Source organism: Pteropus alecto, unplaced genomic scaffold (assembly GCF_000325575.1).
Source record: "Pteropus alecto unplaced genomic scaffold, ASM32557v1 scaffold276, whole genome shotgun sequence".
NCBI lineage: Eukaryota > Metazoa > Chordata > Mammalia > Chiroptera > Pteropodidae > Pteropus > Pteropus alecto.
In genome coordinates this window covers 1,096,305-1,108,761 of record NW_006438074.1, presented here as the reverse complement: position 1 = coordinate 1,108,761, position 12,457 = coordinate 1,096,305, and the positions used below count along the sequence as shown (strand labels likewise).

The 12,457-nt window shown below is 43.2% G+C and overlaps 1 protein-coding gene across 2 annotated transcripts in view; it reads right to left on the bottom strand.

The window, feature by feature from the left end:
• PRKCH (protein kinase C eta) overlaps positions 1-12,457 on the bottom strand; it is a 194,949-nt gene that overhangs the window by 47,554 nt on the left and 134,938 nt on the right. For both annotated transcript variants that reach the window (XM_006915103.2, XM_025049138.1), the window contains exon 10: positions 6,952-7,106. In XM_006915103.2, the coding sequence (XP_006915165.1) occupies positions 6,952-7,106 (155 nt within the window). The remainder of the gene's footprint in view (positions 1-6,951; positions 7,107-12,457) is intronic.

Sequence of the window (12,457 nt, the reverse complement as noted above, 5' to 3'; positions counted from 1 at the left end):
ACTGGAAAAGGTGAACTCATTTTGAGTTCAACTGTTTCCCCCAAACATTAAGACATAGTTGAAATTTAAACACAATGCAAGAGTATCGTCTTCAAGTCTTGCAATCTGTCTCATATGCTCCAAGGCTTCCTTAGAAAACTATCTTAAGAATTTATGATAAGTACATAGTAAGTATATTAATTACACACAATTTTTAGATATTGTTTAAATGCCAAGAAAATTATTTGATTTGAAAGAAAACCACAATTAGATTTAATTTACTATTAACAGATTGGTCTTCAGAGCGTTGGTTTTATATGGTAGAACTCCAATTTCTGTGAAAATTCCCTATTCCCAAGGAAGCGTCTTGAGGATAATTTTGGCTCAAGCCAATGCTTATAGAGAAAACACAAATCAGCTTATAGCATGTACGCAAAGAATAATCTCTTATATTGACATGGCATGTTTCAAAGGGCTTTTGCATTTTTCACTTCCATTTGATTTGAGTTTCACCAACACCCTATAGGGGAGCTGTCAATGATGCCCCTATTGTACAGATGGGCAAATGGGCTCAAAATATTCGGCAACCTGGACCAGCATGAAGCAGAGCTGGGTCTAGCACCCAGGTCTTCTGAAAACCATGCCTAGCATTCTTTCTTCTTGAAAGAATGTATGCTGCCTCTCAAACTTTCTTTAAAATGAGTGATCTTTTTCTATTCTTTTATAGCATTACATTTTAAATGGAATTGCACTTTAGAGACACTTAATCCTAAATGATGCAGTATATCAAGTTCTTTTTTTAAACCCTGGAACCCAATTTAAGCAGATTCCTAATGGGACTTGGTTTTCTAGGATTCTGTCCTTGGCTCACTGCTCCATTTAATACATGCTTGCTGGGTAATCTCACCCAGTCCCATGATCTGAAGTAACAGCTATGTTCTGATGGCTTCCAAAGTTTTAGTCCCAGCCCATCCTTTTCACTGGGCTTCAGACTCATATCTGCCTTCCCATTGAGCATCTCTACTGGAATGTGTCTCAGGTACCCAACATATTTTTTCTCTAAATCTCATCATCTTCCTTTTCTGCCTAGATCTCCTGGGCTCATAATCTCTCTTAGCTAATGGTACCATCATCCACTAAACCTTCTAAACACCTGGGAACGATCCCAGGTTTCTTCTTCACTCCCTGGATCTATCCAGTCACTAAGTACTATTCTACTTAGTGTCTGTTCTACTTGATAGTATTCATCTTAGGCTAAGTGGTCATCCTCTGTGTTCCTATAATATCCTGGGCATACTCTAATTTAGAACCCATCTGCCATTACTTATCTATGAGCCATCTCTCCTACCCCACAGAAAGAACCTTAAAGGGAAGACACCACATCTACTCCTTTTGTATACCTCTTAAGATAAGTGGGAGTTCAGAAGATACGTTCTGAGCTCAACTGCATTTCCTCATTGAAATGGAGTGAACAGTATTAAATGCCTCCAGACGTCTTGATTAGCTCTTCATGTCAGCAGTAAGTTGAAAACTGAAAAATTTTCTAATGGTGATTTTTTTTTTTTTTCTGGAGATGGAAAACAAATTGCAAGCGAGCCATCCTAAGAAAGCATCCATTCTGAGAAGCAATTTACTGTCTGAATGTTTCTGACCTGAATTACCTCATCTGTAAAGGAGAACTTGGCACTAGTTAACTCTTGGAAGTCTCATCTGGCTCTAATATTTTATAATTCCATTGTTGAAGATAAATACATAGAATCGGACACAAGGAACTCACTGTGAATGAATGGCTCCCCAGGGATTAGCAACATGACAAGCTGTACCTAACTTTTAAATAAATTATTTACAAGGAGTACCTAATAAAATCTTGAAGCCAACAGATGACAGTCAACACTCTAGGATAATGAAATGCCAATTGTGGGAAGATATGCTTCCTAGTCTCCAAATATGCTAGCCTTCTTTAAAAGCCCTTGAACTTGCCATGCTTCCTCCTGACACTGGGCACCTGCAGTTGCAATTCCTTATCGTGAATGTTCTTTCCTTCTCTTCACTGGTTACCTCAGCTTAATAATCATGATAAAACTGAATCACTATTAGAAGTTTTCATTCACTGCAATACATTCCTCTTCTTTGTAGCACTGGTCACAGTTCGAATTTTCTATTGGTATGATTATTGAATTGATGTCTTTCTCTCTCACTAGACCATACTCCCCACAAGGGAGCATTTCTGTTTTTGCTCTTTATCGTATCCATATCCTTGGCAGAGTTGATGCTAAATAAACTTTTGTAAAATATCTCCAAAGGTTGTGTGAGGGAAGAGAAAAGTAGCCAATGAATTTCATTTGGGGGAAATATCGAGCTATTCTAGTAAGTGTCTGAGATGTCCATCACACCCTTGAAAAAGGATCTTAAGAGTCAAGGTGATAGTGGCAAAATAGGCACCGAATGAGGCTACCATCTGACAGATCAAGCATGACACGCTAAGTTGGGAGACAGGAATATGACTAAAAAGTTCCCAGTTCCAGTAACAATCTTGGGTAAGGGCTCACAGTCAGCATCTCATGGGAAAGTGACTAACGTACTGAGATCCCCATGGTTAGCATTTCCTGAGGAAACAAGGACTATGTGAAAATAACAAATGACAATCTGTATCTGTCCTTGCAGCCAGCCAATCAAGAAAGAGCAGGCCCTCTTCTCGGAAAAGGAGGAATGACGTTCTCAGGTGGCAAAAGGAAAACCGAGCTCCTAAATTTGACTTTCATCTTTATCTAAAAAGAAGACTTTTCCTACTGGAATGAGCAGAATAGATAGAACTGAATTCCAATACAGGTGAAGTAACAGTAAGAGTTCAATATTCCAGGCTCAAAAGAAATGCATTCAAGGACTCTGAAAGTCTGCTGAGAAGAAACAGTAATAAGAAAGGTCCCAGGAGATGGGAATCAGACAGATGTCGCCACAGTTTTCAAGAAGGGGAGAGGAAGATATCAGAGAGCAATGATGCAAGCATGTGATATTTATCACTGATCCAACACACAAACTGATTTGGAAACAGACGACTTGTCAATTTAGACATGAAAGCGATGCTCAAAGAGGCGGCGGCCTCACTGGGGCCTCTCCGAGCAAAGCTATGCTCAGCTCACTTCAAATCATACAGGTATGGAGTCAGCAAGACACCTGATAGTTTCTTATGATATCCGTGAGAAACAAGAGTCAGATGACATTAGAAATTGGTATATTCGTGCAGATCCACCTAACTTAATAGATCTTATCTGAGAAAGATATTGCTAATCTTTCCAAATTCTGAATTAGAAAAAAGTTGAAATTAGGTGGAGTTGTCTTCTCTATTTGAGGAAAAATCAAAGGCGATTTTCTTTAAAAGTTACTGTGCTCATAAGTATATGAGTACAACATGTCGGGTCTGAGAGTCTGCCTCTGTGGGCCAGTTCCACATCTGGAAAATGGGACAGAAAATTACCACTGTAAATACTTGGAGCTTTAGGACTAAATATTGATTATCATGCGTCCAAGAACCCAGCATGCCAAGAACTGTGTACAGCACCAAATGGTCAGACTCATGAGTTGGAAATTACGTGTTGAAGTGTGCTGTGTGTTCAAGTGTAACATGGTAAGGAAGAATCAAAATTTAAACTGTTTGCCTGTAAATTCTTCCTCACTCAACATATTTTAGATACATTCCACGTTTTGTCAAAAACAGCAAATCCAACGTTTGCTTGCTGGCTTCAGGAATTTGGGGCAGAATTCCCCTTGAATATAGCTTACGAAACATAATAGGAAATGGCACCTGTCATTCTAGAGAGCAGGTAAAATGGGATGCATGCCCCTTTGTTTCCCTAATTTTTCTGTAGGGTCTGACTTTAGAAAAAGTCAATGTCCATGTAAATTATTCATGAGCCCTATCTGGGCTCTCAATCAGCCAACAAGCCCAGGACAAAGGAATGAATAGTCTTTTTTTCCTTCAGCAAAGTGGCTCATTGACTGCTTACTTCACAGCCTTCTTATTCTGGTCTCTGGGCCTTGGCAGGCTCCAGACCTTCCAACCAAAGGCAATGGGGAGACCCTTCTCTTGCTGTATCTCCCAGAAACTGGGCTTCTGTTTTTCCATGAAATGCAAATGAACACACTGAGAATCAGGGTCAGAATACAACCAGAAGAGCAGAGAAATGTAACTGGTCTTTCTCTTCTCTCACAAGGCACAGTCTGGCTCAGAGAGAGAACTCATGTCAGAGGTAGCCTAAGGTACTACCTTCTAAAGTCCTATTGGACAATGACTTGCAGGTGGTACCATCTTTATAATCTGCTGGAAAATAAACACCTTTCCTTAAAAAAATTTCCCAAAGAAACAACAACAACACTATTTGGATAGGTCAGAGACATCGTCTAGAAAGATCACTTAAGCTCTGATAAAGGCCATCCTGGGACATGTATAATGAATGAGGCTGTCAGATGCTCCCAAGTTTCTCACTGTGCACTTTAGATCAAATTCACACCCTCTGTGACCCAAACGTGCCCTTTACTGTGTGCGAATTCCAAGGACCTGGCTTTCAAAGGCTTATCCTTAAGACTCTGCTCTTAGGCCAGTACCCTGAATGAAATTAAATTATCCTGTGAAATAAATCCACAGGCTAAAAATAGCATTTGAATCTATCTTAACTAAATGTATTCCCTTCAAAGTCAGCCATAGCAGTTAGAGCTTGCACATGGGATTCAGGTCTAAGAGTAAATTAAAAAAATTTCTCAGAACTGAACTACAGATACCAAGAATTGAAATCAAACTTATCAAGATGTGGACTGGATGCCGCTGCACCAGAAACTACACTGGGTTAAGGTCCATCCTTCGTATTTCAAGACAAATGAAACATGCAGATTGAGGCAGCTGTGTCCTGCAGAAGAAAGCAAGCTCGCTGCCATAAAGCAATGTTACGTGGTGCTCAAGTAAAATCTCTGAGATTCAAGAAAACAAGTTTAGACCTTACTGCTTTTTCCCCACTACTGTGGTCTGAATGTTGTGTCCCCTTAAAATTCACATGTTGAAATTTAACCCCCAAAGATGATGGCATTAGGAAGTGAGCCTTTGAGAGGTGCTTAGATCATGAGGGTAGAGCCCTCATGAATAGAATGAGTGCCTTTATAAAAGATGCTCCAGAAAGATCCCTAGCTCCTTCTGCCATATAAGGACACAGGAAAAAGATGGCCGTCACCAGATACCTAATTAAGGCTAATATGTTAATCTTGGGCTTCCAGCCCCTAGAACCATGAGAAGTAAATTTCTGTTGTTTATAAGCCACCCAGTCTGTGGTACTTTGTTATATAGCACTCTGAATGGGCTAAGACACCACTCTGTCTCATTTTCATGCCCTGTCACCAGAAGGGATATATGAAGCCCATGCTTTAGTGGTACCCTACATCTCTCCTGAGGAGACTGTGTAGCCCAGTGGTTAAAAACATAGCTTGAATTCTAGCTTCACTACCAGTGAGTATGTTGGTTATTAAGGCATTCTAAGACACAGTTATTCATCTAAATAACACAAATAATATTATTGGTACATAAGCATCAGAGACTGTATCAGCAACCACCACCAACTATGCACTCACTGGGCAGAATGCTGAGTCAGGGACAATTACATTGTAGAGCCTCCAGGAGAACATCACAGCCGAGTTAAGAAAGCTCGCAGGACAGGCTGTCTACAGTAACCTGGGCCAGATCTATGACTTAAGAACGAGTTTTGATTCCTGATTCCCTTCAAGCGGGTGACTCCCGCTGCTGGCCACCCAGCCTGGCTCCCAGCTCTGCACTTCTTCTCTACCTCACGCCTGGGGCCATGACAAAAGGGCTACATCTTGGTGATGTTTCAGGGCTCTGCAGTGAGAATCAACTGGAAGACATTTTTGTAGAGTGCCCGTTTTCCTCCTTTACTTTCCCACTTTCTCACGTCAGCCAGTCCTGCCACAATCTTTACTAGTCTCACCCTCTCTTCTTGTTTTGACTTCTGGGATATTTAGGAATTGCTGTTTTTAAAGCTCTCTTACACTTTAATAACGATGTCAATTCTGTCAGGAGCTCACAAAAGGAAAAGCATTTAGCAAGGCTAATAAACAGCAAATTTGAATCAGGAAATTCTTTATGTCAACATTCACGCTCCACTATAAAAGAATTCTTCTCAAAGGACAGCAAGAATTGCATCTCAAGAGGAAATAAAGAGTATATGTGGCAACTAAGTTACAATGATTTGAAGAGAACACATAACAGGGAAAATAGGAAAATTTAAGAGTAACAATCGTCTAATACTCTATTATGCTTCCCATCCCACCTAACCTTCTGTCTGACTAAAGTTTCATCTGACAGCTCTTGAGCTCTGAGGCCAACAATAACAATCAGATTTCAAGCCCTCTCAGCATTTGGTATATTGTACTCTAAAGATTGTGTGTCATTAAATGGAATCATATACTACTTGGGAGGGGGCTACTACTGAGAAATACCGTCAAGTGGGACACTGCTCATTGACAACTCATCCCTTAGATCCTCGGCTGGTGAGCCCCGGCCCCATCCGACTGTGATTCTTGCTACAACTTAGAGCAACAGTCATCCACACCCTTCAGTTTAGGTATGGATTCTCAAAGTGGAATGATCACTTCCAACATTAAAACAGAAAAAAAGAGCAACAACATGTTCAGCACCTTGCAGGGTTTGGCTATAACAGGCTCTCAAGCAAACCCCAGCTGAGCGGATCCACGAATAGTCTCTTCCCAGCCCGTCAACACCACATGGGGCAAGTTTTAGTTTGCAGGCAATGTTGATCACTATGTTATTCATTTATTCTAATGGACACTCAAACCTTTGTGAATTTAATTCCCAAAAGATTTCCATTTACTATCACGAGAAACGGGAGGCTGGATGAAGCCAGGAGAGCGAACAGGGGCTGAATTATGAGAGGGGCTACAAGCAACACTCACCTGTAGATGATGCCTTTCTCGTGTAGGAACATGAGTGCTGAAATGATTTCTGCAGCATAGAAACGAGCTCGTGCTTCATCAAAACGGCGAGACTTCTGAATGTGAAACATCAAGTCACCCCCATTCACAAATTCCATCACGAAAAACAGACGATCCTGGATACAAACATAAGAGAGGATCCAACGTGGTATAGCAATCAGCCTAGAGTCCAGCCAGCACCGCATTACCGTGGGTGGTGGCATGGGGAGCAGAAGGTGTCAAACGGAGGAACTCAGCGAGACATCCTGATGAGGGGCTGAGCAAAGCAAGATGGGTCGGTGGAATCAGACCCCTGGGAAGAGCAGGGGAATAATACCCAGATTGCCTTTAGTCCCACATAGCCTTGAATTTCTACATTAAATAAAAAGTGGAGGAGGTGTCAGAAGCCTTTGGTTCTAGTTCTAGCTCTGCACCTTAAATGCCACGTGACCTTGCGTTTACTTCTTCTAGACATTCACCATTAGTAAAGTGAGGATGCTGATGCTATCCCTACCCATATTAGAGGTTTTTATAAAGTGGAAGAGAGCAACATAAATGGAAAGGTACATGCCTTTCACCTGGAACGTGCAGGGTTAATCACAGAAAGGGATCACACCTGGGCAGAGAACAGTCACAGAAAAAGGAGAACGCTTTGGACAAATCGGCCAAAGGCAGTCTAATGACAGCTTCGGAAATCCCATTCAGCCCATCAGAAGATTTCTGGGTCAAGAGTAGAAACATAAAGACAAGGAGATGCCATCTCCGCCAGAGGAACTCTCAACCCAGCAGGTGAAACAGGCTCTTAAAAAAATCGCCGACGCAGCGTATTAACTACTGTGCAAGCGGTGTGGAAAAGCGCTGTGAAATTAACACTGCTTAGTGACAAATGTTTAGGTCGCAATTAAAAAGTGACATCGCCAAGATTGACAGTGTAAAACACTTTGTTTCAGGAACCTCTAAGACAACGGATTTTCTCACTCCTTCCCACTGACATGTATGAGGCCCAGGTTAGCCAGGTGTTAAATCAGATGCTGGGAACCCAACAGAGAGTAGACAGGCATAAGACAGACACAGCCTCTACCCATAGAGTCTGGTGTGGGAGACACACATTACTTAAGAAAAAAAAAAACAAAAAAAACAAAGGTCGTGTAAATAAGCACATTTACAAATTCTGGTGAATCCCGTGAAGAAAAAGTGGAGGAAGCAATGGGATCTGGCCATCGGCCTGCGGGTCAGGGGAGGTGTCTGAGTGAGTGACATGTAAACTAAGGCCCGTAGGATAAGTGCAACCGGGGCTAATGATCAGCCTTTTCTGAGGAAGGAGGGAGGGTGGGATGTCATTTTGTAAGGAAATTGGTATTTTACCAATTCACAGAGGAGGTTTATACAAAGAACCCATCTTTATTTGCGGTTATAAGTGCCAACAGCTTTGATCTGAGTGTCATCACGCAGTCACAGCTGAGCGATAAACAAAGATCGTGTGTGCTCTTGCTCACCTCTCTATTCACCACCAGTTTAATCGGGCCCATCCCGATCAGAAGGCACTACACTTGGCACCTCCTGTTCCTGATTTTAAGACCTTAATTGGAAGGGGGAAAAAAAAATCCCCTGTATCTATAAAACATCTCTCTCTGACAAGCAGCGGCAAGAATTTCAGAGTGAAGGAGTAGCAAAATTTACACACACAAAAACAAAAACCAAACAGCAACACAACAACTCTTCAGGTTAGACAACGTAAGATAACAGCAAACAAAGTATGACAAGCTGTCTAAGCTAATGGCCTTCCTTTGAGGGTGACTGACACGTGGAGGGGCAGAGTAGGGTGAAACAAGCTTGGATTAGCAATGGTGCTCTGCATTTTCTACACAGAAAGGACTCCGGTGGAAAGAGAGGGTTAGCGGTGGGTTGGGGTTGAGGGTAAACATGCAGTAGAGACACGTCTAAGAGCTGCGTCAGCACAGGAAGTTGTATGCCAATGCTGTGTTCATTTGGAGGTGTGGCCAAGGGGTCCCAAAGAAGACTCAGGTGATAAAGCCACCTTGAACCACTCCATGGTAAGTAGGTCGGTCTTAGACATTTTTGTTAACTAGCCTGTTCACCTTCTTCATGGCTGTGACTGACGGTCACATGAATTCCAGTAGCTTGAAATACCTAATTACTGGAACTGGGTCAGTAGGTAAGAGGCTGTTCTTTAGGCTATTGGAATTCAGTGTACTTGGCAAGAGTTGCTATGGCAGTAGGAATCAAAAAGATGAGGGCATTCCAAAGGAAATTTTGTCCACTTCTAGTGCCCCTCAAATCATTCTCCTACCTCAAGTCTGAAAAGCCAGACCCTGGGCTAAACTCCAGTTCTGGGGGCGGAAACACTGCCTTCTAATCCTGCTCAAGCCCCTCTTTCTCGGCCCCACCCCCAACTCTGGAGGCAGATTCTCAGATAATGAGGGATGAGGAGCTGGGAGGCACGTGCATCTGTGATGCACAGCAAGGAGGTCATAAGCTTTAGAACTGTGAAAATATGAGTTTCTTTTCATTCGGTCTCATTTCTAACCTGTCTGGCACCACCTAGAACACTGGGGACAACTCCCATCTCTTGGGGTACATAGAACTCTTGAAGCAAGCAGGAAGGGAAAACCAACCAGCAGAGAGACACAATACTTAATGAAAAGTAATGGCCCATCCTATCAAAGACCTAAAATAATGTCACAAGGTAGAAAAATAAAAACCTATTTATCAACTATCAGAATACTTTTGTTGTGAGGAGACCCTCTGCTCCAACTTACTTCTCTTCACCTTATTTAAAATGTCTGCAGAGGCGGTTAAAATTCGGCAGCAATTTCTCTAAGATTTCTTTTGCGGAGGAAGAGATAAATGACAAAGTCTTTAGCATTGAGCAAAGAAGATCCATCATCATTAGGTGCTGGTGGTAGGGACGAGGGAGGTGAGGGAAGTGAGGAAGGGGTCGTCATTAGCAATAGTATTTCATTAAGCACGTCCTCAGGTGAGGAGTCTAGAAAGGGTGCAGTAAACAGCAGTGGCTGCTGCTACTGGTGGCCATGATGGTGAATGTTTTCAGTTAAGAAACAAGATCATAAATGTGAATCATTTCAGTTCTAGCCAAAGACGCAAATATGCACAGAAAGGACAAAAAATACCTATGTAGTATCAGAAGTCAGCTTTCGGTTGTGGGATCTAGGATGACATTTACTCTTTACTCTTTTCAGTATCTCTGAGGATTTCTAGAAGTGTGAATTACATTTATAGTTATGAGGCATGAAAACTAAATGTTAAATGAAACTGTATTCAGAGCCTGCAGCGTGTTGCTGCCAGACCACAGGAACTCTATAGAACAAAGGAAGATTTCTGCTGGGATTACTAACAAACTATTTACTCATACCCCAAAGGGAAAATAGAGTCTTTAAGTCATAAACTACACAAAATAAACCCAACCATTCACTCCCTGTGGCTAGACCAGAGCACCAATAAAACAAAGGCAGGGATTGCTAGCTTGCCTTTAACACTGCATACCCACACCATCCGAGGAAAACAGGTAAACAAAGTCTTTAAACCGTAATTCATAGAAACCAAGAATGATATATAAACCGAATGAATTCCCGGACAACTCAGGGTCCCTCTCAGTGTCTCTCATCGGTCTGTCCGTCTGTCTCCCACTCTCATTCTCTGTCTCTGAGAGGAGACTGCGCTCTGTCTGTGGTGTGTTATTTCTCTCTAATAGACTTTTGTTTCTAACTCTGGTCGTGCACTTGAATTCTTTCCTGTGCACAGTCAAGCTCCCTCACCCTTTCTCTCTCAGTGCCGGACTTGAGTCCTCTCACGGGGTTTGCTCCATCTTGCATCAGTTAGAAACAAAGCAAAGTCACATGGGCTTCCTCCATATTTTTCTAATTTTCATCTGGAAGATGAGAGATGGGACATTGAAAAGGTACAGTCTGAGCCTGTCGTAGACAGCAGTCATTAGGCAGGGGGAGGAGGAAAGCAGCTGTGGAGAGAGGGGCCTTCGCACCCCTCACTGCCCACTAAAGGCCACTACTAACTACCTTCTCCCTTTATGGCCTTTCTAACCCCTAAAATAACCAGGCCATCAGGCTTGTTGGAACGACATCCAAAACGAGACCCACCTGGCTCTGGTTTGGGGGTCCCAGGGTTCCACTGGGAATACAGGGTCTGAATTCTGGAATGGAGGCTTTCAGAGACCTTTACGCTTCCTTGAAGGTTAAGAAGGAATGTTTTCTGAGCACATGCCATGCCAGGCCGTGGGTGGGGACCAAGTATTGTAAATTGAATGCCTGCTCTCAGGAAGCTCACAGACATGTAGAGAGAGCGCATCACCTCAGTGTGCTAAGTGCAGTGGAGGGGCACAGAGGGTGTCATTTGAACGCAGAGCAGGGGCATCTGAGCAGCCTGGAGTAGGATTTGAGGAAGGCTTCTAAGAGGAGCCAATTCCCGAGCTTGAAGGATGAGGAAGCATGAGTCAGTCGAGAGCAGGTATGGAGAGGGGAGGGATCAAGGAGAATGAACAGCTGAGGTGTCCCGTGTGAGGCAGGAGGTAGTGACTGCAAAGGGAGACATCCCCAAGTGCTGAGGCTGCTGAGTGTGGAGCGTCACTGTAACACATGCTGCTACTTTCATAGCAAGTATTGGTAGGAAAAGCAAAAGGCTAGTTAGGGTGCTTCCTTCCACCCCATTCCTTGGTCACCCACAGCTGAGAAATGCAGGTCTCGGTCCTACTCATATACAGGACCTATATATATATATACAGGATCCTATTGGTCTCAACCACAAGCAGAGGCCCAGCGTCTCAGCTAAATCAGATGGCGACTATGGGGCTTGGCTCGAAAACGACACCTGTAAGTGTTGGAACCTTCCTGTCACACACAGTAAAACAACATCAGCTACAAAAACGGCAAATAAGTGCCACTCTGATGACACGAATTCCCTCAACCTGAAGGAAACCTTTCACACGCAGCAAACGCCCTTTACAAAGCAGACACCTGAATTTGAAGTCCTGAGAGGAGGAGGAAGATAATCTCCACCTTCCCTTCTGCCCTCCATCTGTGCTATTTCAGAACTGGCCTCTCTGCTGACTTGGTGAATGCTAAGTCATACTTCACACACTCCGCTGTGAAGCGGCTAGAGGAAGCACGTCTGGGTTCCTGTGTTTAGGGGGGTGGGCAGCATGGATGGAGGTTGCTGTGAGTCACTCTGGGGGCAGGGGAGAGCTTCCAAATCCCACCCTGGGCAGCATCAGCACAGATAGCTGCTTCTGTATGTAAGCCTGTGTAGACAGTCATTCCGGTTTTTCTAAAGTCCAGTTTCCTAGAGTCTGAGCCTGGACACCTGCCCAGCTTTCCCAGAGGCCCCTGGCTCCTCTAAGGTCAATTCTGTCCTAACCTTCCTGGTAGGAAACTAAGGTCCCAGAGACAGGTTTAACCACAGTTCTAAAGCCAAGTGGCCCAGCCCTTGGTCTGCC